This window comes from Neophocaena asiaeorientalis, unplaced genomic scaffold (assembly GCF_003031525.2).
Source record: "Neophocaena asiaeorientalis asiaeorientalis breed wild unplaced genomic scaffold, Neophocaena_asiaeorientalis_V1.1 scaffold114, whole genome shotgun sequence".
In the NCBI taxonomy this organism is placed as follows: domain Eukaryota; kingdom Metazoa; phylum Chordata; class Mammalia; order Artiodactyla; family Phocoenidae; genus Neophocaena; species Neophocaena asiaeorientalis.
In genome coordinates this window covers 12395486-12422117 of record NW_020173116.1, presented here as the reverse complement: position 1 = coordinate 12422117, position 26632 = coordinate 12395486, and the positions used below count along the sequence as shown (strand labels likewise).

Here is a 26632-nt window from a genome sequence, read left to right as displayed (position 1 = left end):
AATTGCCTGTGGTTTATATGTATATGTGTATGTGTGTGTGTGTGTGTGTGTGTGTGTGTGTGTGTGTGTGTAGGTAAAGACTGACAGATAAACAGAAGGAAAATGAACTAACAAACATGGAGAAACTATACCAAAGGCCAATGGTTCAGCTACTATGGCAGCAAAAATGGATGAGGGGGGCCTGCATGAAGTAAGGGACTAAGAGTCAGGAGACTGGTACTTATAGCTAGCTATTCAAATAAATACATATATTGAGGTTAATTGGAGTCAAGTTCTTCACTGCCTGAAAAGGGGGAAAGCTAGAATGAACTTTATGGTGTTTTTTTTAGAATTGAATATATCAGTGTGAATTTATGGCTTTAGATAGATAAATGAATGAATATAGAAGTAAAAGTATATGTTTGCTTTAAAATATACCTTTGTGCGTGTATGTACCTAGATATATTTTCTGGCTCTGCTTCCTGAGAGGGTCTGGGAGCAACAAATCCCCAGTAGCATGGAGGACACCAAGTGTCCAGATCTTGGCTTCTAAATACCAGGAATTAGGACATCTCTAAGAAATAGTTGAGTCCAGGCTGGGACAGAAAGTACCACACGAATCTGGAACATCATGTTATACCAAAAAAGTACAGATGTGCTCAGAGAATAATGTGGGCATTTCAGAAGCCAGATCATGGGGCTTCTGCTAGCCAATTCTGAGAACATTTGATTATCAAACAAATAGTGATAGAGGCCCATTACATCTCATCAAATGAAACAGGAATACATGAGCCCACAGAGATATAAATAAGCAAGTGAATAAATAAGTGGGGAGAAGGGAATGCCTTTCATTCAGAATGCTAACTTATAAATGTAGAAGGAATAACTGAATTAGAAATCACCATTTGGCAATCATTTAAGTCATAATTAATTCAGGCAAGAAATAAAAACAGATACTAAAACTAGTGGATGAAATTTAGATGAGAAATAAACATTTACACAGGCTCCAAGTCTTTTCCCACAAAACACATATTAGTCATAAAGAAAAAATAGTAACTTCACACTGAAGAAACCTGGCAAATCCCACCTTACTCAAGTGATCAAAGTTAATATCACCAAGGACATGACAAACTGATGTCACTCACTACCTCATGAGATTCAATGAGAACACAGCATCACTGCTATGATACTGCAGCGAAAAAATGAAGAGCCTAAATCCAATCATGAGGAAGCATCTGACAAATCAATTCAGGAACATTCTAGAAAATCACAGGCCTGTACTCTTCAAAAGAGCCAAGCTCATGAAGGTCAAAGAAGGATTTATTCTGGTTTGATGGATACTCACATGACACATCTAAATGCAAAGCATGTTCCAGGACTGGATTCTTTTGCTATTAAAGACATTATTGGGAAAATTAGCAAACTTTGAATGGAGTCTCTGGGTGAAGGGACTTACAATTTCTGTGTAAGTCTGAAAATATTTCAAAACAAGAAACAAAATCTTGAAGAGTCCCCTCTGGGGCAATACCAATACTATGGAAAAATCTTAATTTTTTTTCCCTTGATATCTTAAGACCTTCATTCATAAAAACATAAGCAGTAACGGTCTTGAGTGACAAGTGAGTTACATTTCAAACCCACTTGCCATGGTGATTTTAGCAGGAATAGAACATATTGCTAATATTCAGGTAATAATTTGTTTTAAATGAAGTTATATTTAAATTAGGTCATATATTTTGAAAGCATAATTTATTTCCTATTGAATTTTATAAATTTATATCTTTTGAAGTCCAACAAAAATTTGTAAAATTGCTCAATGGAGGCATAATCAAAATATGGTCCCAAAGCCCACGGAAATTTGTGACCACAATGAAACAATGGACAAATAATTGTCACATCAAGAACATGTTGGGTCTCTTTTATTGGCAGTGTGGGGAAGAGTCATTCAAGCTTATGATTTTTGCACAGTTTCTCTCACAAATGTCATACATTCAATTTGGAAAACATTTTCTGAAACAAAGGTCACATAAAAATCAGTCACAAATTAGGGACGCAATTGCTAATGATAAAAAAACATGGAAATAAAACCAAAAGGATTTCCCCAACGCCAAGTCACAGACTGAGAAATAAAACTGCACGTCTTCAATATTCCACAGATACAAGAACAGAAAAGAAAGCATACTAGAAAGATCATTTATTTATTTATTTAGATATAAGAACAGAAAAGAAGGCATACTAGAAAGATCATTTATTTATTTATTTATTGGCCGCTGCCACAGGGCCTGTGGGATCCTTAGTGCCCAGACCAGGGATGGAGCCCACGCCCCCTGCACTGGAAGCGTGGAGTCTTTTTTTTTTTTTTTTTGCGTGGAGTCTTAACTACTGGACAGCCAGGGAAATCCCTAGAAAGATCTTTTATACTGTATTATAAAAACTGGATTTTAAAATGCATTCCTAGGGAAAAGCTAGCCACAGAAATGAAAACTTTCTTCTTCAAAAGACAGGCAAATGCCAAACCCCTATATTCTTGCCTAGAAGTACATATACCTATATTTTTTAAAAAAAAGCCTTTTGGAGTTACTGAAAAACAATAAACTTGATCTTTAGCTGCTTAGATGTAACTGAATTGCCTTTGAAATGTACTTAAACAGATTGAATTAGGGACAGTTATTGGTTACTTGGGGAAGAATCATAAATTCCAGATGATTCATTGGCCTCTTTGCTTCCACACAAATTCAGTGGAAACTCATTTTGGCTTTCAGTGGCCATAGGAAAGGCTGCGGAATCCCACAGTCAAAAAAAAATGCTTCATGAAGGAAGTTATAGTGAATACTAAATTAGAATCAGGAGAACTCATCTTTTCTCTGTTCAGAGGACACACACACTGGGGAGACAGGGCAATTTTCAGCAAGGGCATCTATATAGAACTAGAAAGTAAGCTTCATAACATTTTAGGGATGATAACACCAGCTTACTCATCGTGTCTATTTTCAGAGGATGGAAATGAGGTCTGCAGTAGTTAATTGTCTACCGAGATCAAAAGTTTAGCCTGTGGCATAACTCAAACTGAAACCCTGATAGCAGGTGTGACACATTAGGTTGAAGACATTCCAAAATATCCTACAATATGGAATCTATTCCAAGGAGGCAGCAGGAGACTAGGTTACTTCTCCAGGTGGAGCTGCCTGGAAGGCAGGGCAAGAGTTCATCCTACGTATAGAAGTAAAGAAAAAAAATCTGGAGCGTGGGTAAGAATGCTAAGGACAGCAGCATTCATGGAATGATAAGCCTAGATCTGACATGCTCAGAAGAAAGAACAAAAAGGACACTTGATGAGCTATGTATTTACTATCATTTTCTAAAAGGAATCATAGCAATTCATGAAGAAATATATTAAAAATGCCATCTGCAGATCTGCATAGGAACACTGAAGGACATAACTGACAATGTCCCCACAAGGAGTTTTTGAGGAAGAGACACCAACAGTCTTCATACAAACATTTCTTACATTAGCCCATACTAATGTCTGAAGGTATAATGTTAAGCTCCAATGGTCTGAAGGTTTTTCTAATGGGTAAAAAGCATTCCATGTATTTATTGTTTACTGTTTCTCATTATTTCTCAGCCTTTTAATTGAGGTATAAGTTAAATAGAGCAAAATGTATGGATTTTAAGTGTATAGTTTGATGAGTTTTGGTAAATCTAAACATCAATGTAGCCACAACCTGTTAAAAATAGAACGTATGTATCACTGTCCCTCCAGAGAGGGTCTTCATGCACCACCCACCCACCGAAAGCATCTATCACTATAGCGTAGTGTTGCCCTTAGAACTTGATAGAAATGACATCATAGCAGCATGCCATCTTTTGTCTCTGGCTGTTTTTTCCCAACATAATGACTGAGAATCCATCCATGTTGTTGCTTGTGTTTGCAGTTTACTCCTTATGGCTGAGCGGGATTCCACCGTATGAACCTACCAATTCATCCAGTGGTATCCACTCATCTATTGGTGAACATTTGGGCTCTTTCTAGGTTTTGGCTATTATGAATTAAGTTCCTATGAAAATAACATTGAGTTTTGCAAGGATGAATAGCATTTCCTTAGGCAAATGGTTTTGAAAAAAAATTGGCAAAAAAAACACCTTTTTACAAAACATGATCTTATTCCCAAAAGAGAAAATGGCGCCGGGCTTACCGCTGTTCCAGCGGTGACCTAGAGTGCAGCTGCCCAGACTCCCCCCACACCCCGATCAGGCCCACGAAGCCCTAGCGAGGGCACAGTTGTTTTTCTGACATTCTCCTCCTCAAACATCAATTTTGCCAACAAAACTTTCGACAGTCATGCACTAGTGCTCACCAAGAGGCTAAGCTCTCCAAGTGCCTAAAGCACAGGGATTTTCTGTAACCGGTTGTTTTCAATTCCCTAATTTTTTAAAACTTTCATTATGTATTATTTGAAACATATAAAATATGACATAAAAATGAATGTTATGAAGTTTCATTATATAATGAACCCCTGTGAAGTGGTCCCCAACCTAGGAACCAGACTACCATCCATGAACTGTTTTTTTCTGGGGCTCCTTTGGAAAGAGAGTTGCTCCTCAGATATTTAAAGAGAATCTCTGGGCTTTAAGTCAGTGGATAAAATTTAGGTATCTCCCTTGAGAACTGGCAAGGGATTTGACCTTCGGGTGGAATCATGTGCCCCCTCACGATATGGATGACATTGGGGTCCATTAGGATTATCTGATTTGAGCCCAATTCTCATACAAGACTTTGGATAATATCTGAAAATTGTTATGTGTAGGGCCACTACCTTTATGTATGTATTTTAAAAGCATGGAGCGTTGACTTATCAAATGTAAACACTTAAAAAATTCCACAATATATGAAAATGAATCTTGACATGTGTTAACTTTTAATATGTTAGGAATCTTAAAAAGTGCAGTGTTTGAGGCGTTTCTCAACTTCTAAGAAGTGCTATGTGTCATTCCAGAGGAGGAAACACGAGCATTAGTGCAGGCTGAATCTACTCTCACAGGTCCATGCACAGTCTAAATGTATACCTGGTTTTTTTTCTAATCATTATATAATGGGGAAAGGAAAATTTACCAATTCTACATTTTCTAAAGAGTAATACTTGTTATTATATTGTAATATACTTCCAAAGCAGTCTTGCATATAGTACATATTGCATTCATTAAAAAATTAGCTTTTCTGATAAAATAAACTAGAAGTTCTTAAAAATAATTTAAATTGTATTTATGTAACAGCTTGTTCTTCTTTAAATTAATACACATTGCCTTCTCTTATAACTCAATTATGCTCGCTTTTACATATCATATTTCAGAAACTGTAAAACTACCAATGCACAATGGTCAACCGTCAACATTCTTTGCTTATCTCCACTCTTCATTTTCTGACTCACTTTCCACTGATTTTTCCCCAATTTTCTGAGATGGCCTGAATAACTTAAACAGTTATAACTTCACGACTATACATTTTCATTACATCTATCTGATTTCCAAATATTCATTGCTGCCCTCACCTCCTCATACTACTTCCCAAATACATGAGTTGCCTCTTCCCTTTCATTTTCTGGCCTCATGTTTTATTTAGTCAACCAAACCTACGTAATATCTATCATCTATCAGATTTTTCAAGTATTTATTACTTTCTTAGATTGGTATAATAATTTCAGGCATTAAATATCCTATATATTCAATACTCTGCACTCTCTTGAGAAACAATTATTGACAGAGAATGATCACGAGGTTATATCCATCCCTACAAATAGTTAGGGGCTTAATCTGAAAAGCAGTTTCATTTAATGCCAAGGAAGTGTCTACTGATGGTAACTGAGTTTCAGGAAGTATTTAGTGGTTGAAGACCACAGGTGTGGAATCTGTCTGCCCTGCTTCTAGGCTTACTGTCCAGAAAACTTTAAACTTTACCAGCTGAGTACCACTGAGCAAGTTTTTTACTTCTCTGTGTCTCCGTTTCTTCATTGGTAAAACAGAGATAATTCAAGTGCCCACCGCAGAGAGCAGTCACGAGGAATTAACAGAGGAATTAACAGAGAGCAGTCACGAGGAATTAACTAAGTTTTTTACTTCTCTGTGTCTCCGTTTCTTCATTGGTAAAACAGAGATAATTCAAGTGCCCACCGCAGAGAGCAGTCACGAGGAATTAACAGAGGTGAAGTACTCAGCAAGATGCGTGGAACAGGGCTAGCGCATAACGAGCACTGGCTACTTTTACTGTTACGCTTTGGCATGAGCTCTTGCTATGGCTAGAAATGTTGTTCTCTGAAATCTTCTAAAGCGTCAGAGCTTCTCATGTGACTAGGCTATTTCAGGGCTGGCCAAGAGGCAAGAGAATAAACTTGCCATGGGGCCTTCCCGTTCTGAAGGAAAGGTCGCTTCAAATGTGTCTGCCAGTGTCTCGCTGGAATTCTCCACCAGGTGGCACACGCCACCTCACAGCCCCACTAGGGCACATTCTGGAAAGAACGTCAGGTGAATCCAAACTGGGGCTTATTCATATTAAGGACCTTTTCTTTTTCCACTGCCCAGTCAAGCAAACCTCCCGCCCCTCCTCGACAGCCCCTGTGTTACAGGAAGCAAAAATTCTTCCTAGGACAACCCAGCCTATGTTGATCTGATCATTCAGATGAATCTGTACTCCGTGTGCTTCTCTTCTACACGAGAAAGTATAGAGAAAAAAAAGGCCTCAGAAAATGCATAACATAATCTAGTAAAGAAACCAAAGAGCAAAGTGACAGTTTGGGGGAAGGGTGAGGAATGAAACAGAATATTTGCAAACAAACTAAATGCCTTAACAGTACTGGGTAAATAGTAGATGTTAATGATACACGTACTTTGGAAAAGGAGAATGAAGCAGATGGAAGCTCATTCTGCCCTTCCACCATGGCAAATTAATTCCAAACCAGAGATCCTATTTATAGGCCAGAAAGTCTGGTCACCTAACACATCTGAAGACTCCCTTTCAGGGTGGAGATTAATTATACCCCGTAGTAATATGTCATGTGAGTGAAAGCATTCATTTGCCAGGCCTGTTGCTCTAGCTCTCAGAAAAACAGTTCAGGGCTTCCCTGGTGACGCGGTGGTTAAGAATCCGCCTGCCAATGCAGGGGACACGGGTTCAAGCCCTGGTCCGGGAAGATCCCATGTGCCGCAGAGCAACTAAGCCCGTGCACCACAACTACTGAGCCTGTGCTCTAGAGCCCACGAGCCACAACTGCTGAGCCCACGTGCCACAACTGCTGAAGTCCGAGTGCCTAGAGCCCGTGCTCCGCAACAAGAGAAGCCACTGCAATGTGAAGCCCGTGCACTGCAACGAAGAGTAGCCCCCGCTCGCCGCAACTAGAGAAAGCCCGTGCGCAGCAACGAAGACCCAACGCAGCCAAAAATAAATAAATAAATTTTTTAAAAAAAGAAAAGAAAAACAGCTCAGATACATTTTTAAAGGGGGTGGGGAGCATTTAGTCAAGTCTTCAGAAAAGTTCCACCAAAGCTATTACTGAGCGAGCCTCTCACACCTCGACTCATCTGGGTAGGAGTCAACCAGGAACCAGACTGTCTCCAGCAAGGACGGTGTAACAAGCTCAGGCTAGGGTGGGGACTCACAGGAACGAGCCAGCTCTGGCTCTCCTCTCTCCCCTCGCACTCCCCCTCCTTCCCACAGCCTTCATCTGGTTGAGACACTGGAAACTCACTGGACTGGGTGTGACGTGTCCCTTTTGAATTCTTCCTCTGGGAACTTGTTTCCTCACTGTAGTGCCACATACAGGCAGACCGTGTTTTATCGCATTTTGCTTTATTGCGCTTCTCAGATGCTGCACTTTTTAATAAATTGAAGGTTTGTGGCAACCCTGCTTTCAAGCAAGTCAGTTGGTGCCATTTTCCAACAGCATTTGTTCATTTCATGTCTCTGTGTCACACTTTGGTAATCCTCGCACTATTTCAACCTTTTTCATTATTATATTTGTTAGGGTGATCTGGAATCAGTAATCTTTGATGTTACTATTACAAAAAGATTACAACTTGCTGAAGACTCAGATGACGGTTAGCACTGTTTAACGATGAAGTCTTTTTTAATTAAGGTCCGTACATTTTTTAGACATAACGCTATGGCACGCTAATCAATTACAGCATAGTGGGTCTGGAAGCAAACGCACAGCATCTCCAAGGTGTACCTGTGTTTACCATGTTGTTTCCTTATTCAAAACCAAGTCTGGACAAGTCTGATTCTAACAGCCTGTTACATATATTTCGACCAATAAGCAACATGGAGAGAAATAAATGCTCAAAGAACTATCTGAGAAAGAAAATAAGGCTTTAAAGTATTTTTGTAAATAAAAGCTCTTCTAAGCGCTTTCCTATTTAATATTAAGCAAGGTTGACTTGTTCTAGCACTTGACATCTATAAAAAATATCAGACCAAGGACATTAAAATTCCACATGATAATAGTATCAGTATCCAAGACAATAATTTTTGTTGGATACTGATACTATCCAAATAAAGTCCCAAATATGACAACTGAAGGCAGAAAGCAAGTGTACAAAGCAGGTAGTTTCAGAAACATAAGAGTGACTGGGTCTTCTGTTCCTACTTAGAAAGCAGATCTGTATACCCAAACCTTTGGCCTGAGCAAAAGGAAAATCCGAGCAGCCCTTCTGCAGTTCATGAAAATCAGAGACACTAATTCTACGACAAAAGTACATCTGGCTGATATCAGTAATACATAGTTTTTATTAATCACTATTTCTTTCCCCCACCCACCTCCAACAAACCAGAGCTCTGAATAAAATGCTGAAGTCCTGGACTTTGGTGAAATACTCAGTTCCGCACTGGGAAGTGATGCTTTTGATTTTCCCCTGAGAGCCTACTTCTTGCATGCTAAGAAAGACGGAAGCTTTAGCAAAGCTGGCGAGCACTCACTGGCCCTCCTGGCCCGTTCCCCTCACACAGGAGGCCCCCTTTGCCTCTCGGGGATCAGCGGCTGTTTACAGGCTGGTTGTTCAGCATACAGACATGGGGACAGCAGGTGTAAGTGGGGAGGTGAGTGTGCTTCCCGTAAGTTTAGAATGCCTGCCGCTAGGCTGTCAGCAGCTCTCCCCTAATCCCTTCCTGCTTTGGGGCTGTTTCCTCCACATACTCTTCTCCTGCCCTGACTGCCGCCGTGTTCTGCTTTGTCTGGAGGGAGACGTGAGGAGCAAGACACGACCCCCAGTGCCTCCTGTGAGCCACGTGTTCAGTCTCAGCCGAAGGAAAATGAGCCTCTGATGAAACAAGTCCCTTGGCTTTTGTGAGCTATTTTTTCTAGGATGAAGGCAAAAAAGTCTCTTGTATTATGCATCCATCGCATCTATCCTATCTCAGGTAGAAATGAGTCATGTTTACCATGAGCTATACAAACTCCACGGATCTTTCTTAAAGAAACAAAAAAACAAACCGCAAATCCAGTTTACTTCTGAGTCAGTTTTGCCCTCTACATGTAAGAATGTTATATCCCCTTCATATCCACTTACCTTCCCTATAGTGTGTTTTTAAGGGGGTTCATATCCCTACACTCTTAGAAAGCACTGTCCTCCAGACCAGAAGGGAGCAGGTTTGAGCCCCATAAGGACATGCTCAGGCTGTTTGTCCCACCTGGCAGAGGGTTTATACAACTCACCCCAGTTCACACCGCTCACATTCCTGGTGACCAACAGCAGCTTGGTTGGGAAGACAGCTGGTGAAACAGCTTTCTGGGCAAGAAACATACCCTGTGGTCACAGGATGGGGCAGGAGTCAGGCCACAACTTTACCTCCGTCACCCTTCCAAAGGACTAATTACACAGCAAAGGTGTCCTTTCCTTCGGCTAACACACCCTGGGCCTGGAGTGTGGGTTTCTATGTTCCTCCGACTTACAAGACGTCTGTGTAGTCTCACCAACGTGAGACTCTAACAAGGAATTTAGCCAAGATTCAGAAGCTTTCCAGGCCCCTCTACTCAGGTGAGACTGTCTAGCTCTACATCCAGCAGAAAAATGTAACCCCAGGTTGCCATTCAGGTAAAGGGGATTTCAATTATGGAAGAAGAATCTTTCTACCCTGATATGCTGGTAAAATACTAATGTCTAGCTTTTTTATGTCTTTTCACCCAGTATCAGTGTCCCAGAACATCCAGACCCCATCCTCATTCTTACTTGTATACTTAGGGATCTTACTCCTGTGTAGCAATTCCTGTATTGATGTCGCTTTGCCCAGGCATTAGGAATATTCAGCTGTACAGTAATTTTCTCCACATAATTCAAATGTTTTGTAATGTCACGCCTCCTTGCATCTTTCCTAACACATCCAATATCACAGGGTTAGGAGAAAACACGAGTCGGCCCTTTGTATCTGAGTACCCCTGGAGTCCACATTGAAAGAAAATTCAGCAATTGTTTAGGCATTGGGAGGTGTGGATGAGACTCACTGAAACACACTCGGGTGTCATAACGTCCTGACAATTATCATGTGCTTGGTCCAGAACTGACCTCCCGTGGGGGACACATGGCCCAAGCTGAGGAGGCATCTGCCCAAGTGCAGGGAGTGGCAACATATGGCCTCCAGATCTCTGAGCCATTGACAAAGCAAGACGAAAAACACGGACCCCACCCCTTGCTCACACGGACAGCTGTGACATCAGCATGCCACGGCCATGTGTGGAATGCCCCAAAATAGTCTTCTTGCTGATGCCAAAGAGTCTTTCTGTGTGCACACACCCAGCAATGACCACTTGGAATTTGGTTCTGCCCTCTCTTAAGGCCATCTGTCCAAATAAAGAGAGAGTGTCCAGTCTTGTTTGTGGCACTGATAAAGTAGTCACAGAAACTGTGGGCCCAGGCTGCACCTGTTCCCAACTGCCCGGCTGAGCACAGAGTGTTGGCAAAGGGAGACCGTGAGGCAGGGAATGACAAGGCAAGCCCTAAAAGGGAGAGATTTTGGAATACTAGTTCCATGGAAAGAGAGCGCTTCGCTTTGAAAACATAACATCTAACCAAAGAAAGCATGACAAATTCAATCCAGTTTAACTCAGTGAAAGACTACACGCACAGTTCCATGTTAAACGTAGTACAGAAAAATCTTGGCTGCCTGCCCCAAAAACCTAGTGTTTAGCACATATTTTCCTAGTGTCCATACAGAATAGTATGTAAGTTTCCATCTCCACATCTGAAAGGATTAGTTGCCTATTAACAAATCTGGGGATGTTAATAATAGACAATTGGAAGGTTTTAAAAATTCTTCTGTCAATAACACTCAGATCTGAGGATGATTTATTTGCCCCATAACTGCTTTAAAAGATGTGTCTCATGGTAGAAATTGCTACCTGACAGTAAATTTTAGTTATTCCTGAGAACACCACTTTTACTGCCCAAACTGATAAAAAATAATCTCATCCAACAGAATATCTCTCTGTTCTTGGGAAATAAACAGTCCTATAAAAACAATAAAGAATAGTGCCATGAAGGAAATTAAAAGTCAGATTTAAAAAGAAGTATCCTCGTAATCATCTGAGTGGCTTTCAGGATGGGCTCCCAGAACACGGTGGACCCCTCTCAAGGCATTTCTGCATAAAGACCTGAGCCAAGAGGGCTTCAGACCCACACCCACTGCAGCCAAAGAGTCACTGGAAAAAGTGAATCCAGTGGTCAGAGGCACATGGGTGCAAATCAGATGCTTTATCTCCCTTCAGAGTCCTCAGCCAAGATAATTCTTTAGATATACTATTTTCTCAAAAAAAGTATAAAATGGAAAAAATGACCAACAATTTTTTTCAAAAGCACTACACACACACATACACACACACACACACACACACACATACAGAAACACACAATTCTCTAATAAGACCAAACTCAGGATCAGAGCATTTCTGAGTTTAAAACAATTATGTTGCCCATAATGTTAGTACTAAATTACTGCTAGTACATATTCCCTTTATTGACAAAGATTTTAAAAGATTAAAAAGCAAAGAAGAAGAAGAAACAAATATTTACACATTTTAGTGAAGTGCTATTGTTTCTGGGAAGACCATTCAAAAATATACACCTTAACTAGACCTTTGGATAAACTGAGAGTAGAATGTGATTTGGGGAAGAAGAAATATTTGGTGAAGAAGATGCTCAGTTTTAAGGCATATAAGGGGTTTGGTCTTATGGAATTATGAAGTAAAGAAGAGAGATTATCAATTATGAGATCTAAGTGAAAGAAGCCAGACACAAAAGGCCATGTATTGTGTGATTCCATATACATGAAATGTCCAGAACAGAAAACCCACAGAGACAGAAAGCAGATCTGTGGTTCTCAGGACTGGGAGGGGCGGAGGAGCAGAGGATGAGGTTTCTTTGTGGCATGATAAAAATATTCTGGAATCAGACAGTGGTAATCTTTGCCCAACTCTGGGAATATATCAAAAAACACTGCATTATATACTTTAAAATGGTAAATTTTGTAGTATGTGAATTATATCTCAATTGTTAAAGTTATTTCTTTAATTATGAGCTCAAATGGCTAAATCTGGGTCCTTGAAAACTCAGTGAAGAAAAGAGTTTTAAATAAAAGACAAAAATAAAGACCCAATAAGTTAAATAGAGGGCCCTGGTCCCCACAGTGGGTTTTGGGTTTTGTTATTGTTTTGCGGGGTTTTGTTTTTTTTTTTTTTTCGGTACGCGGGCCTCTCACTGTTGTGGCCTCTCCCGTCACGGAGCACAGGCTCCGGACGCGCAGGCTCAGCGGCCATGGCTCACGGGCCCAGCCGCTCCGCGGCATGTGGGATCCTCCCGGACCGGGGCACGAACCTACGTACCCTGCATCGGCAGGCAGACTCTCCACCACTGCGCCACCAGGGAAGCCCTGTTTTGTGGTTTTTTAAGCTCTCTGAGCAGAGGATCTATCTGATTATTCTTTTTATTCCCTCTGCAAAAAAATTAAGCACAATATTATGGAAAAATAGTGTCTAAAGGAACTATTTGTTAATTGATCATTGATTACATGACTTTGGGCAACAGCATGAGCCATCTTTGCAGTGATTAGGAAGGCAGTAGAGCTCCCCACTCTGTCCCTTTCCTTCATGGTCACTACAATCCCAGGTGAGACAACTGGTCCCTTTTATGGGATGCTGCAATGGACCCAACTCAGGTACAGTTTGGTCTTAGTCGTAGTGTAGTTTGTCTAAATTCCTAGAACGTTTATGTTACAAAAATCCTTGTGCTTGTGTTTTCAGGTTAGTGCTCTGGCTTTTATTTCCTAATTAAATTTAAAAGTCTTAAAATTCACAAGACTCACCTATTCAATTATTTTTCTATTTGTACTATGATCCTTTTAGCAGGAATTAGACTAGTTAGAAAGCTGACTAAAAAAGATACAGGTTTTACAAAGAAGAGAAGGCATTTAGATAATGCACGTGAACCACGATTAAAATGGAATGATGATGATATAGAAAAAGATGCTTTTTACCTACAATAAACAAATCTTGAGGGTTTGTAATATCATAATGGGGCTATCTTCTTAGGAGCACAAAAAGCTTCACCTACACCCAGATGTTACAGAGAGACGTGTTACAACCCCCTTTTACAGGTAGAAAATTAACAGGATAAGAGAGATTAAAGGCTCTTACAGCAGAGCTTTCCTGTCTACTGTCTTCATTCATATAATGTGGATACAATGAGCAAATGGAAAACAGGAAGTCCCTGGAAAAGTGTGTGACATATAGGTAGCACTCAGGAAATATTGTACATGAATATTAACATATTTTTACTACTAGAAGCCTCACCCCTGAAACTAGAAGTGGAAAATATGAAGATATGGGGGAAAAACCACAGCTGGAAATCATACCCTTCACAATGGACGTACCTGCGGCGATGTAGGAGCCTCCCCCGGCTTTATAGAGAAGATGGTTGGCGAAGGGGGCTGCGCAGACGATCAAAAAGCTCGCAGTCACCACAGAAACTACCCCAAGAAGCATCAGGACCGCCCAAAAGCCACGGTAAACTGCAGACCCCAGGAGAAAAGGACAAGAGAAAGGCACACTTAGATTGTGAACGCAGCAGACTGTCACACAGTAAGTTTCTCTCTTCAGTTTTCTAATTTCAGCCCCAGCACTGCTGGACGGAATCCCAGGCTGTGGTCCTGAGTTCTCTTTAAAAGGAAGCCTCACCAGACGACTTTGGACTCAATGATGCCGAACTTCTATCAACAAGCGCTTGGTATTTACACCACATATGTGCTTAATATACTCTGGGAGCTCATTTTTCTAACCAGATTATCCATGTTAGAAGTGGGAACACCTAACGTTCTATAAAGACTCCTCTTGAGAAAGTTCCCAGATAGGTCACACATAGGTGTTCACACCAAAAGGACAAGGACATAAAAAGGCATTCACGTTCACAAATGCTGCCTCTTAATTCCTGCCAAGATAGTGCCTATACCACAGTGATCCCTTAGAAGCTGGTAATGGTCCCCCCAATCTCCTAACAAAAAAGTACACTTCTATTTAGATTGTGACTCTACTGGAAAATAGTCTTAAGGTAATAAAAACGACAAGCAAAGCGGAAAAAAAAAAAAAAAGGGTTTGTACAGACTGAGATTTAAGATCAGATATATTTAAGGCTTACTATTTTCTATTAATATTTGTTCCTATAAAGATTTAAAATGAGAAGCTATAGTGGTCTCTTAGTCAAGGGCCAGTAAGTCTGAATTAATGGATGCAGCTGGTGATAAATTGTGGATTTGGTGACATACAGTGATCAAATAAAGAAGAATTCTAATGTTCATTTTCGAGTGGGATAATTACCGATCTCTTAAACAAATTCATCATTTCCCAAAGGCTAAAACACAAAAATAAATTCCTACGTGTGTAAGTGAGGGAAAGCTCACTGAAACACATTCATGAAATTACAATTTTTTACGAAAATACAGAAACTTTATAAGAAAGCAAAGAATGATTTTTCTCAACAAGCCACCTGGCAGAGGAAAAAATATATCAATCAACTGGAATCTTTAAGAGAAAAGAGAATGGGAGGATGGAAAATCGAGGAGAGGAACCACCACAGTTAAATGAGAAAAGAAGGCTTACATTTCCGCGTGAATAACTCGGTTTTGAAGACAGAAACAAAAGGCAGGCTTCCACCTCACAGGCCAATGCCATCCGTCTGGCAGTGGCTGCCAGGCTTGCTGGTGAGGAAGTATTCTGTGGCTGTATTCAGGCTCCTCAAGGCACAGGGCAGAAAGGTACTGATCAGCTCTCAGTGTGGGAAGTGAGAGTGAAAGGCTTTGAGCCAAATGTCAGCCAGCCCTGTCCTACCAGAGTTTGCTAGGTAATTGGTGAGCCTCACATTTTACACTTTCATTCACTTCATTTAGTGCACTATCACAGGGTCGTTCTGTGGCAAGTGCTATAGGGTATAAACATTCGCAAGAGGTGGTCCGGGGAAACGGAGCCCTTCTATCACCTCTCCAATCACCCTGTGATCACCCTCCAATCACAACTAAGACTAGACAAAATGGCAAACAACAGGAGTTTGGAAAGTAAACAACAGCAAGTGGATTAAGGAGGGACGTAAAACCTTAATGAAAGATCAACTCAGCTGCAAGGGGTTTTCTGGGTTTTTTCTATTTTTTTCATCCAGGATTTGGCCTCAAGGCAAGCCAAATTGGGAACTGTGTAAAAAGGTTCAAAGAGCACAATACCCCTAGTGAAGGCCATCATGCTGGCTAGAGAAGCAGGAGAGGGGCTCTGCAAGCCAGAGTATGGGGAGACCTCATGTTTTTATTCTCCTCGCCCTGCTTCACAGCCAGCTTCAAACAGATCTGCACTGCCACCCCCATGGGGGAGTGGACGTTTAACATCCCAAAGATGATCCAACTCTCAGGACAGAAGAATCAGAAAAAGAAACCCAATTGCGCAAAGAGTGGGGGAGTCACCTTTTCTCTTGCTGGTCTGCACTGGTGCCGCTGCAGGGAACTCTGCCACAGCACAGGAGACCAAAACTCTGAAGGAACCCCATCTTTCTACCCAGAGAAACTGGGAAAAAGGGGCCGTGGAAGCCAGAGGGTGTACACGGCAGAAAATCCCACAGATGAGAGAGGGCTGGACAAAAGAATCTCCCAGTTCTGTGTCTGAATCTGTACAAGTATTGGGCTCACTCCCCACGTTGCACACATGCAGAAAACACCCAGAGATGTATAGCAAAGGCTCTGAGAACTGAATTACAGTATAAAAACCACCCAAGTACCAGAGCAAGCCCGGAGCGGTGATGCCCCAGGCAGACCCAAATAGCATAGAGAACCGAATTGACAACGCAGCTACTATCACAGAGGAAAAGGACAGAACCATGCCAGCCAGTTGCCTATTCAAACAACAAATCAGTATTCTCCAGAGGATTTTAACAATATGCGGATACTGACAACAAAATATTCAAAATGTCCAGGATACAATCCAAAATTTCTTGATATACCAACAACCATGAAAATCTGACCAATTCTCAAAGGACCAAGCGATCAGTAGATGCCAACACAAACACGATCCAGACATGTGAGTTATCAGACAGACTTTGAAGTAGCTTTTAGAACCAGCTTCTATGAACTAAAGTGAACACTCCTGAAATGAATAGAAAGATAGAAATTCTCAAAATAGAAGTAGTATCTATAAAAAAGAGAACTAGGCTGAACTTTTAGAGTTGAAAAATACAATATGTGAAATAAAAACTCCCTTAGATGGGCTCACTAGCAGAACAGGGAGGAGAGAGGAAAGAGCCAAAACTTGAAGAGAGAACAGTACGAATTATCTAGTCCGAACCACAGAAGGAAAAGAGACTGAAAAGAAAAATGCCTAGAATCTCAGGTACTCGTGGGACAATATCAGAAGATCTCACATTTGTGTCACTGGAGTCCCTAAAGCAGAGGGAAAAGATATTGGTGCAGAGAGAACATTTATAGAAATAATGCCTTCAAACTTCTTAAACTGGGTGAAAGACAAATCTACAGATACAAGAGACTCAGCAACCTCCAAAGAGGGCACACTCAAAGAAATCAGCCTAGACACGTAATAAGAAAATTACTGAAAACCACAGGCAAAGTCTTGAAAGCAGCTGGGGGTATGGGGGTGGAGATGACCCATTAGATGGACGGGAACAGTAATTCCACGGATGGCAAGTCTCTCATCAGAAGTGACTGAGGCCACTGCCCAAGTCAGAGTGGACATTGTGAGCTGTGGGCACGTTGTCACAATCACCGCAAAGTAGAGGAAAAGGGTTGCTGACTTGGGTGGTCCCCTTTCACGATCACAGGGTGTACCTTCGATCAGAGGGGCTGCTCGAGGACTGAGGGCATGCTGGGGACAGAGCAGCCCTGTGAGAGTAGAGGGCAGAGGAGGTCTGACAGCTTCCACTTTCAGGTTGGGGACCCTGAGTAAGTACACAACAGTAAAAGTCACGGCAAAGAAACAAACAGAAAAAGAAACGACTGAGGCCAGAAGACAGTTAAACAGTATCTTAAAAGTGCCCCAGAAAAAGACCTGTCAACCTAAAATTCTGCCTCCAGTGAAAATATCTTTGAGGGATGAAGGGAAAAGAAAGCCATTTCTCAAGGAGGAAAATATAGACTTTGTCATCAGTAGACCTGCTCTACAAAGAAATCCTAAAGAAATTTCTTTAGGCTGAAGGGAAATGACACCAGGGTTTCTTTGAAATTTCGGAAGTGAAGGAAGAGAAACAGAAAAGGTGGATATCTGTGTAAATATAGATTATTTTTCTCATCTTAATTTCTTTCAAATATATTTGACAGTTAGAGTAATATATATATGGCATAATACAGCAAAGAAGTGTAGGTTTCAGAATCATTGTGACCTGAGTGTGCACTCCTACCTGCAATGTAACCTCGGACCACTTACTTAAACTTATGAACCTGCAAAATAGGAATGCTTTCTGAACCTTCACTTCTGTAAAATAAGAATGTTTGTGTCCATCCTTTAGAGTTCTTGGAAGAATTACTAACAATGTATTTGAAGTGTGTGGCATATCACAAGAGACCAATGAATGGCACTTATTTTGCAGTTGCTTTTATTGCATGTTAAAATTTCATTAACATGACACAGCAGAGGTTATTATGGTCAGTAACAGGAAAGTGGATTACTTCCCCCAGAGAGCCTTGCACAGTGTTTTTTATGTATCATTGACATTAGGAAATCCCTTTAGATTACAGCACAGGTTGTGTTGGCCAATACACACAGTTCCACAGAGCTTTCACACTATCTTCCACGGGAAGTTTCCCTGTTCACTAAGAAGGCACTGGCCACGTTTCATACCACATGACTCTACTCTTAATTACCCCAAATACAAACAAACGGGGTCAGATACCTGACACAAAGACCAAAACGTGGTGGCCTCTGACCCATGCAGAGATGAGCTGAGCTAATCAGTGTGACCCCTTGAGAACGGGAACACTGCAAAAGGGAGAGGATTCACAGCAGAGCTGAAGCTACAAGGAAGCACTGGTAGCTGATCCAGAAGAGCTGTGGTGAGCCACAGCCATACCCAAGCAAGAGGGCAGGAATTATGACTCAGGCCATAGAGAGGGCAGGAAAAGCAGAGGAGCCTCTCCACAGAGAGAAGCGGGGGGACTGCCAGAAAGAGAAAACACCGGGTGAGGGTGAGAGAGAAAGAGAGCCAGATGGAAATGGGGGATAAGTGCTCCCCAGAACTGCTGTTCCTGAGACCTGCTGCTTCCTGCCCTTGGTCTGCCCTAGCAGAGCAGCCTGACTTTTGATTCTGAGTCCCCGGTGAAAGGCAGGAGCAACAGATCTGTACTTAAAGGAGGGGGCACCTGGCTGCCTGGAGAGTTGTGACCATACAGACACAGCTTCCAAGTAAAATTCCTTCCTGCAGTCACCACAGGCTTTATTTTCTGCCTGTGCTTCAACATTCCAAAGTGTGCAACTTTAAGCCTATTTCAAAATTTCTTGGAATTTCCTGTTTCTTAGCTAATTATATTACCTAGTTTGCATATGTGGCACACTTTGATTCCAGAATTGAAATGTTCAGTTGTAACGAAGAATCAGCTCCTGGAACTGGGTAGTTCTTTCACTGTCTGAAGTAAAACTGAGGCAATCAGAGAATTTTCAAAATAAAATGAATGTTTTGAGATATTACTAACCGGGTGACTCTGAGAGACCACAGTTTTCTAACATAAAGCACAGTATCCTTCAAATAAGTTTATAGGAAGGATTGAGAACATATATGAAAAGTAGCCACATGCAGTAAGGAATCAAATGTATTTGCTATTGCTATTATTTTTACATGCCTTGTAATAAAATACTCTTGTCAACAATGTGCTTGACACTTAAAAGATATCTATTTATCTCATGGATCTAGGATGGGGACAAGCTTTCAGTTCTAGTATACAGACACTTTAAAAATTTTAAAGGATGTTCTTGTTTGGTTTAAAGGATGTTCTTGTTTGATTAGTGGTTTATACTGTTTAAGACTCCTAGATCTTGAACGTATCTCTGAGAATACTTAATTTGTTTCCTTGTTCTTAATATGAGCCCATAAAAACGGCAAAGCTTTGTATTTGAAAGCTTTGGACTGCACCAAGTGAAAACATCTCTAAAAATCCAGTTCGACCATTTAATACAATGTAAAGCTCAAATTAAACAATATTGAATTTCTATTAATTCCTTAGAACATGAAGCAAGATTTACAGTGTAAATAGATTTACATGTAATCTATATCATCACAATTTGGATTAATTAAAGAAAGCTTCATCTGAATCTGTGAAAGGCCAAAATTAACTACTGTTTTCAAAGAAATGAAGTTCTGTCAATTCTAAATAAATTGGTGAACTGACCTAACAAAGTGATCCTTGGTCGGTTGTCGTAATGAGGAAGATGATGAATAATTAGTCTCACAACAGACGTTATAGAAATGGTTCTCCTGAAGTACTCAGTTTATTTTCCTAAATCAATTAAACTTTTACCTCTACAGTATTATCCTGTTGTTTTTATTCGAGAAAAGAGACATCAAATCATTAGAGACTGTCTAGTTTGTTAACTAAGAGTGTATATGAATGCAAAACTATGTTCATGATGTCTCAGTTCATTCATAAAAACTGCATAACATAGTCTTAACTGTACTGCAAATTCAAATTTCAGATTCAAACAAATACTAAACGATCTCATGTCCCAGAAAGTACCCAAAAGGCCTAATTCCAAGTGACACACCTAGGAAGTATAGGGAGACATCTGTTAAGAATCCTTCAGGTAGGAAACATACAAATCACCCCAAACGACAGGACAGTGAAGACCATGAAATAAAGTGGACTTTTAATTATACACATCAATATGTGTGCATGTGTGTGCATGTGTGCACATATATGTAACTGTGCGCGTGTGTGTGTGTATATGCTTGTGCAGATTACCAGACAGGAAGCCAACGGCAGAAGTGGCACCTGTTCCAAATTCCATGTAAGGGGTTAAAAAAATAAAACCCTACAGTATTTCTTTTCCACTAAAAATGTAATAAAAATGTACAGAAACCTCACTAGTTTAATGATGGGCAAAAGCAACCTGAAGTTTTAACTGTGGATTTACTTTAGAATAAGTCCCATTCCAAGTCATTCCTATCCATCCAATAATCCAAACTGATGTCTCACAAGGGACCTCTGAGCAGAGCCCTGCCAAGTTTGCCTGGTAAATGGGCACGCTGCTGACAACCAGAAGCCACTTAATTTGGCAAACATATTTTGACAGCTCTTCAGGTGCCAGGCACCAAAAGCCGCTAGAGCAAGACAGAACCCTTGCCCTCACGAGTTCAGTCCAGTGAGGGAAAAGCAGTTAACACTGTGTGCTAAGTGCCCTAGCCGAGGGGTGCACAGAATATCGCGAAGCCAGATGACGCCTGCACAGAGAGGCCACTGTTTCAGGGCTGGATGGTAGTAAGAGAAGGTCTACAGTACTGGGTATAGTTGAACTGGGTCTTGACGTTTGCCTAGGATTTCAGTAGGCAGAAGGCAGGAGGAAGGTGACGGGGGAAGGGAAAGCAGCTTCCCTAAGCTGCCACCCAGGTGGATGAGGGGAACGACAATGAGGAACCCAGGAAGGTAGCCAGTGCTTTACATGCCACTCGAGGGCTGACACTTTATCATACTGGTCCTAGGAAGCCCCTGAAGTCAGTGATCAGAGCTGGTGGCCACATTTGCATGAGAGTTATCATTCCTGTAACTGGATAGAGAATGAACTGGCAGGAAAAAGACAGAACAGGGAAAACAAGTTATGTAGTTATCACAGCCCCCGAGTGGGGACTAATGCCGGGCAGTTGGGGGAGAGGTGAAACGAGCTTCAGTGATTCTGTTGTTACAGGTAGTAAGAAACCAGCAAGATAAAGGCTGTCTTCATGGATTTCATTTATATATCAAAACGGTTTGTTCTGTTGAGATACTAAGAAATCGTCTTGATTTTGTAACATTTCAACTTACGCGACAAACCCTCTTTCATACAGAGCATAGGGGGAAAGTCAATCCAAATGATCACAATTCCAAATTCGTAGTGTTTTGATAAATTATTTTGTTGGGTATATAAAAATGTAAATATTGTACTTGCAGTTTAAAGATAAACTTAAGTGTTATTCATTTTTCAAAACTTGCTATCTTGCCTCAGACACCTCACAAAGCTAGTTCAGAAAGCTAATCCTGTATTTCGACACATCCTCAAGCACACACAGTGTGAAGTGCTATAAAACGGTCTAAATGAAGCCAAAACAAAACACATCACCCCCTCCACCATCCTCGGCAGCAAACGAGAGCCCCCAGCATATGTCGCCGTAGCTTTAGGCAAGACGCTTCTGCTACACAGGCCAGCAAGCCTGTCCTGCATCTCCATGTACTACTTGTCTTGGCGATGTCGGGCGGGTCTAAAAATACAGCAATGCCCGCACCAAAGCAGAAGGACAGGCTGTACAGAGCGGCCATGTCGGAGCTCCACAGGCCGGACGTGCCAAGCCAAGCCACATGTTCTGCTCGGGCCACTGATTTTTCAGGACAAAAAGAACACTGAGAGACCCGACAGAGTTTACTGACTTCCCTCTTGTAAACTTGGCAGTGAAGGAAGAGCTGAGAGGGAGAAAGTGCCTCAGGAAAGAGGGGCAGGGCCCTCACCACCCACACTGGCTGTGACCTTGGGAAAGGCCCAGAAATCATTCTCAAGTTTCTCTTCCTGAGAGTTTTGGGGAGGGAGCGGCCGGAAGGGAGCCTTGCCGGGGAGCTGGGCAGAGGGGCGCTGCAGGAATGCAGGTAGGAGTGGTGGTGGCACCCTCAAGGTCGCAGTAGGGAGGGAACCCAGGCTCTTGGAAGTGAGGTGAAGGGGACCAGAACAGGCCACCCTCACATATGCCAGTTTGGTATAAGGATTATTTTGAGCTGGGAGCAAATGAGAATCAATGAATGCAGAAAGAAACCTCCTAGGAGTTTTCCTTATCAAACTGGAAGGAGAAACTTCTGAGAAATGAGGACTTCCAGGGGAGTTTTATGGCCACGAAAAAGACAGCAAGTCAACACCAACATGGGTCTTTAAACAAAGCTACAAATACAAGCCATATGTTCCATTGCTTTCTCTCCTATACTTTTCCCGGTCACTTTCCCACAGTTTACCACCCGAGCCCAAACCTCTTCTTCCTTTGTCTTGTCGCATCTCCATGTTCATCGTTCTTTGCTAAAAGGTATGTAAGTTCCCAGGCCTATCTGCTTCTTTGGGTCTTCACGTTTCCATGAAGGCCTCTGTATGCACACATAATCATAAACCTCTCCTATGTCAATGTCCATTTTTATCATCTAATTTGCAGGGCCCAGTTACTGAACCTAAGGGGGTAGAGGAAAATGTTTCTTCCTTCCCTGTGGCGGCACTGTGTACAAAGCCACTCAGATCCTCGCACAGGGGACCAGGTGAGCATCCAGAGTAAAGCTCCAGCTCCAAGGTCTTCCTCTGACCCCTGCTGCCTGAGGGGGCCTGGACTGATGGCTCCCCTCCCCACTCAGCTTTCAGAGCCACCCTGGAGGGTTTTAACATCATACCCAAGCTAGGATTCCAAACCACACCAACTGAATGAGAATCTCTGAGGGTGAGCACAAGTGACCATATTTTTAAAAGTCCCCTAGAAGAATGGGATGTACAGCCAGGATGAGAACCACTGGCCTGCTGAGTCTCTCTGGAGCTGCGAATTTTATTGAGAAGGTGCTGCTCAGCCTTTGCAGGTATTCTCTCCTCTGTCATCACAAAAATCCCTATTTTGTGTTTTACAGATGAGGCTCAGAGAGGTTAAGTAAAGTCCCCAAAATGAAACAGCCAGTAAATGACAAGGTCAAGATTTGAACTCAGGGCTATCTGAGCTCAGTCTCAGACACCATTAGCCTCAATGTTTGTGGTGTTTATTTCCAATAAATTGTCACTGATCCATCTAAGGCTTCTAGGCTCAAATCCTCCCACTCTGGCTCCTCGTACCTTATCCTCCAGAAATGCTGAAATTACACTGAAGTTTCCGGTGGGGAAATGCTGTTATCACACCTGTAGGCTTTCATAATACTGCCTCTGTCAGCTAGAATACACAGCTTTCCAACTTGTCCTTTGAGATCCAATCAAACATCCTCCCCAACCCGCCCCAAAAGGACATAGTGGAGTTATGTCCTCATCTCCACCAAAAGGCAGGAGAGTGTAGAATCAGACTCAAGAGCTGGAATATCTCTTACCAGTTGTGTGACCTTGGGTAAGTTACTTAGCTCTCCATGCCTCACTCTCCTTCCCTAAGATGTGATAATAAAGATACCCATCCTAGGGCTTCCCTGGTGGCACAGTGGATGAGAGTCCGCCTGCTGATGCAGGGGACACGGGTTCGTGCCCCGGTCCGGGAAGATCCCACATGCCGCGGAGTGGCTGGGCCCGTGAGCCATGGCCGCTGAGCCTGAGGGTCCAGAGCCTGTGCTCCGCAACGGGAGAGGCCACAACAGTGAGAGGCCCACATACCGCAAAAAAAAAAAAAAAAAAAAAAAAAAAGATACCCATCCTATAGTGCCCTTAAGAGGACTGAAAGAGTTACTGTGAGTCAGCCCTGAGCAGCGCCTTGCCTCTGCACTCCATCGGGGTCTTGACACATGCCCGTCACCAGACAGCACTCTGCGTTGTACTTCTGTCTTTACGTTTCCACCTCCACTTCTTGGCTGTGCATTCCTGCAGGGCAAAAACTCAGTCTTGCCCATCTTTCTAACCCCAGGGGAATCTTTATGGCTGGTATGTAATAGATGCTCAATAAAATATGAATAAGTGAATAATCAATAACTTATCACTCAGTCTCCACTGAAATCTCAATGTATACGGTTAAGGTTAGTGAGATATTTAATGGCCATGGGACAGAATGAAGCTAACTCATTCAAAACGGAAATGAATTGATGGTCTTGGCCTATAATCACAATGGCTAGGGATCACTTAAATCCCTACTAGGGAGAAACAGGCACTCGGAAGAGAAGAGTTGAGTTATCAAGTGATGAGATGTTAACACCTGGATACTAAGTAAGAGTACCAAGGACTACGTAACCATCCTTTCCAGGCTGCTGAATACCCAGTACATAGAAATGAATCAAGAACATTGGGAACTTCTGTAAATGTTCCTGCCCAACTCTAAAAATGCTAGAAGAGAGGCAAATTTCCTCATTAACTAATTCCCTGTTAAAAAATCAGATCTATTCCTGAGAAGACTTGTTGTCTTTTATACTGAGCCATGAAAGGAACATTTTTAGGATCCCTTTATTCATATACCTTTTTTAAACATTGACTATGAACCTGTTTACCCAAAGCTTTTGGCAGACAATTGAAAATAATTATAGCAAAGCCTTGCTTACTTGATTGTAAGTTTTCTAGGACTCCTGAGCCTTCATTTTCATATCTTTCAGATGATTTGCCTCCACAAATCTCTAACACCTTAGAAATCACACTTTTCTGAGGAACTTTATGGTCTTTCATTGCAACTATACATCCAGGAATCTTTCTCTAAGGGATGTGGCTCAAAAGTAGTTTCTATATTTTTTTATCAGAAAAGTTAGTTTGAGAATTGCATAGCACTAAGATGATTTGATATTTCCCCTCTATCTTGATCATAAAACACTAACAAAAGAAGTGATTAACAACTGAATTGAATCCCACTCTTTCATTTACCCATGCTCAAACATTGATTGAAAAATCTATCTTGTATCAGGTGCTGTGCTAGATAAGTACATACTGGTGATACGCCATGAAAAAAAGTCCAGTATGTGCTATCAAGCAGTCTAATGGGAGAGAAACACACCATCAGATGACTGTCAGCTACACCAAGGGCAAGGGGAGAACTCTATGGTATATCACACGGGAATAGAGGAAGGGTAGTTGACCCAGTCTTGGCATATTTGCAGAAGGCTTCTTGGAGGAGCTGATTCACTTTTTTTTTTTAATTTTTATTGGAGTACAGTTGATTTATAATGTTGTGTTAGTTTCAGGTGTACAGCAAAGTGAATCAGTTATACAAACCCATATATCTAATCTTGTTTAGAGTCTTTTCCCATATAGGCCATTACAGAGTACTGAGTAGAGTTCCCTGTGCCATACAGTAGGTCCTTATTAGTTATCTATTTTATATATAGGAGGGTGTATGTGTCAATCCCAGTCTTTGGAGGAGGTGATTCTTAAACAGGAGAGCAGTAATGCAGGAAATGAAGGCAGAGAGCAGAAAGTACGAACAAGAAAGAAGGCGGGTGTGTGCAAGTAGCCTAGTGTGAAGGCACAGAGAAGGAAAGCTTTGGTGCTGGGGAAGTGGTGAGAGAGAGAAGGTACGAGGCACATCATGACGGTCCTTGTAGAATATGGTCATTTAGCAGGGGAGCATTTTGGCCCACGTTACATGAAACTTTCCCTCCAAACAATATGAAAAATCACTGAACAACTTAAATTAAAATAGGTATTTTGTCCACATGGAGCTTCAATCTATTAATAATCAAACCATAGGCAAAAGGTTTGCAGTCTGGTTTTGTGAGGCGCGGGGAGGTGTTTTCAGTGCGAAAGAGGGAAAAAAAGGGCAGTAAAACACCTACTCCCTTTTCTTTATTACAGGCATTTATATTTTCTTGATATTTTTTTCTTAGGGGTAAAATACTTAGAGATAAAGGTACCAAAAAATCTAGCGGTACTTCATGGAAACTAGCCTCTCTTGTGAGTAAAATGAAATGGGCAAGAGACCTTATCAAGGAATTGTAATAACAAAAGAAAGGAAGTTAAAAAGTTTCTAGCAACAAAATAAAGGTATAGAGCTGGGAGTAACCATTGGCTGCTGGGGTGAGAGGGTTGTGCAGGCAATAAGCAGTGGCCTGTCCCAGCCAGCAAATGCCTTGGAAAAATACTCAGCCAGCTTAGAATCTGGACCTGCGTAGTTTGGGATGTGAACCACACATGCAAGGAGTACTAGCACAGCCGGTGTGAAATGACCATCCCCTGGGGACAGACAAGATAGCTGAGACATAGCTGCCATCCCTGGCAGGGCAAGCACGCCTCATTTACTCCAGAACAAATATTCACACTTTGCTTATTCACAAACA

At 41.7% G+C, this 26632-nt stretch overlaps 1 protein-coding gene across 4 annotated transcripts in view; it reads right to left on the bottom strand.

The window, feature by feature from the left end:
• Positions 1 to 26632, bottom strand: part of TMEM182 (transmembrane protein 182) — a 224632-nt gene that overhangs the window by 163059 nt on the left and 34941 nt on the right. For 3 of the 4 annotated variants that reach the window (XM_024743658.1, XM_024743659.1, XM_024743657.1), the window contains one exon: positions 13886 to 14023. The exons of the other annotated variant lie outside the window; for it this stretch is intronic. In XM_024743658.1, the coding sequence (XP_024599426.1) occupies positions 13886 to 14023 (138 nt within the window). The remainder of the gene's footprint in view (positions 1 to 13885; positions 14024 to 26632) is intronic. 4 annotated transcript variants of the gene reach the window in all.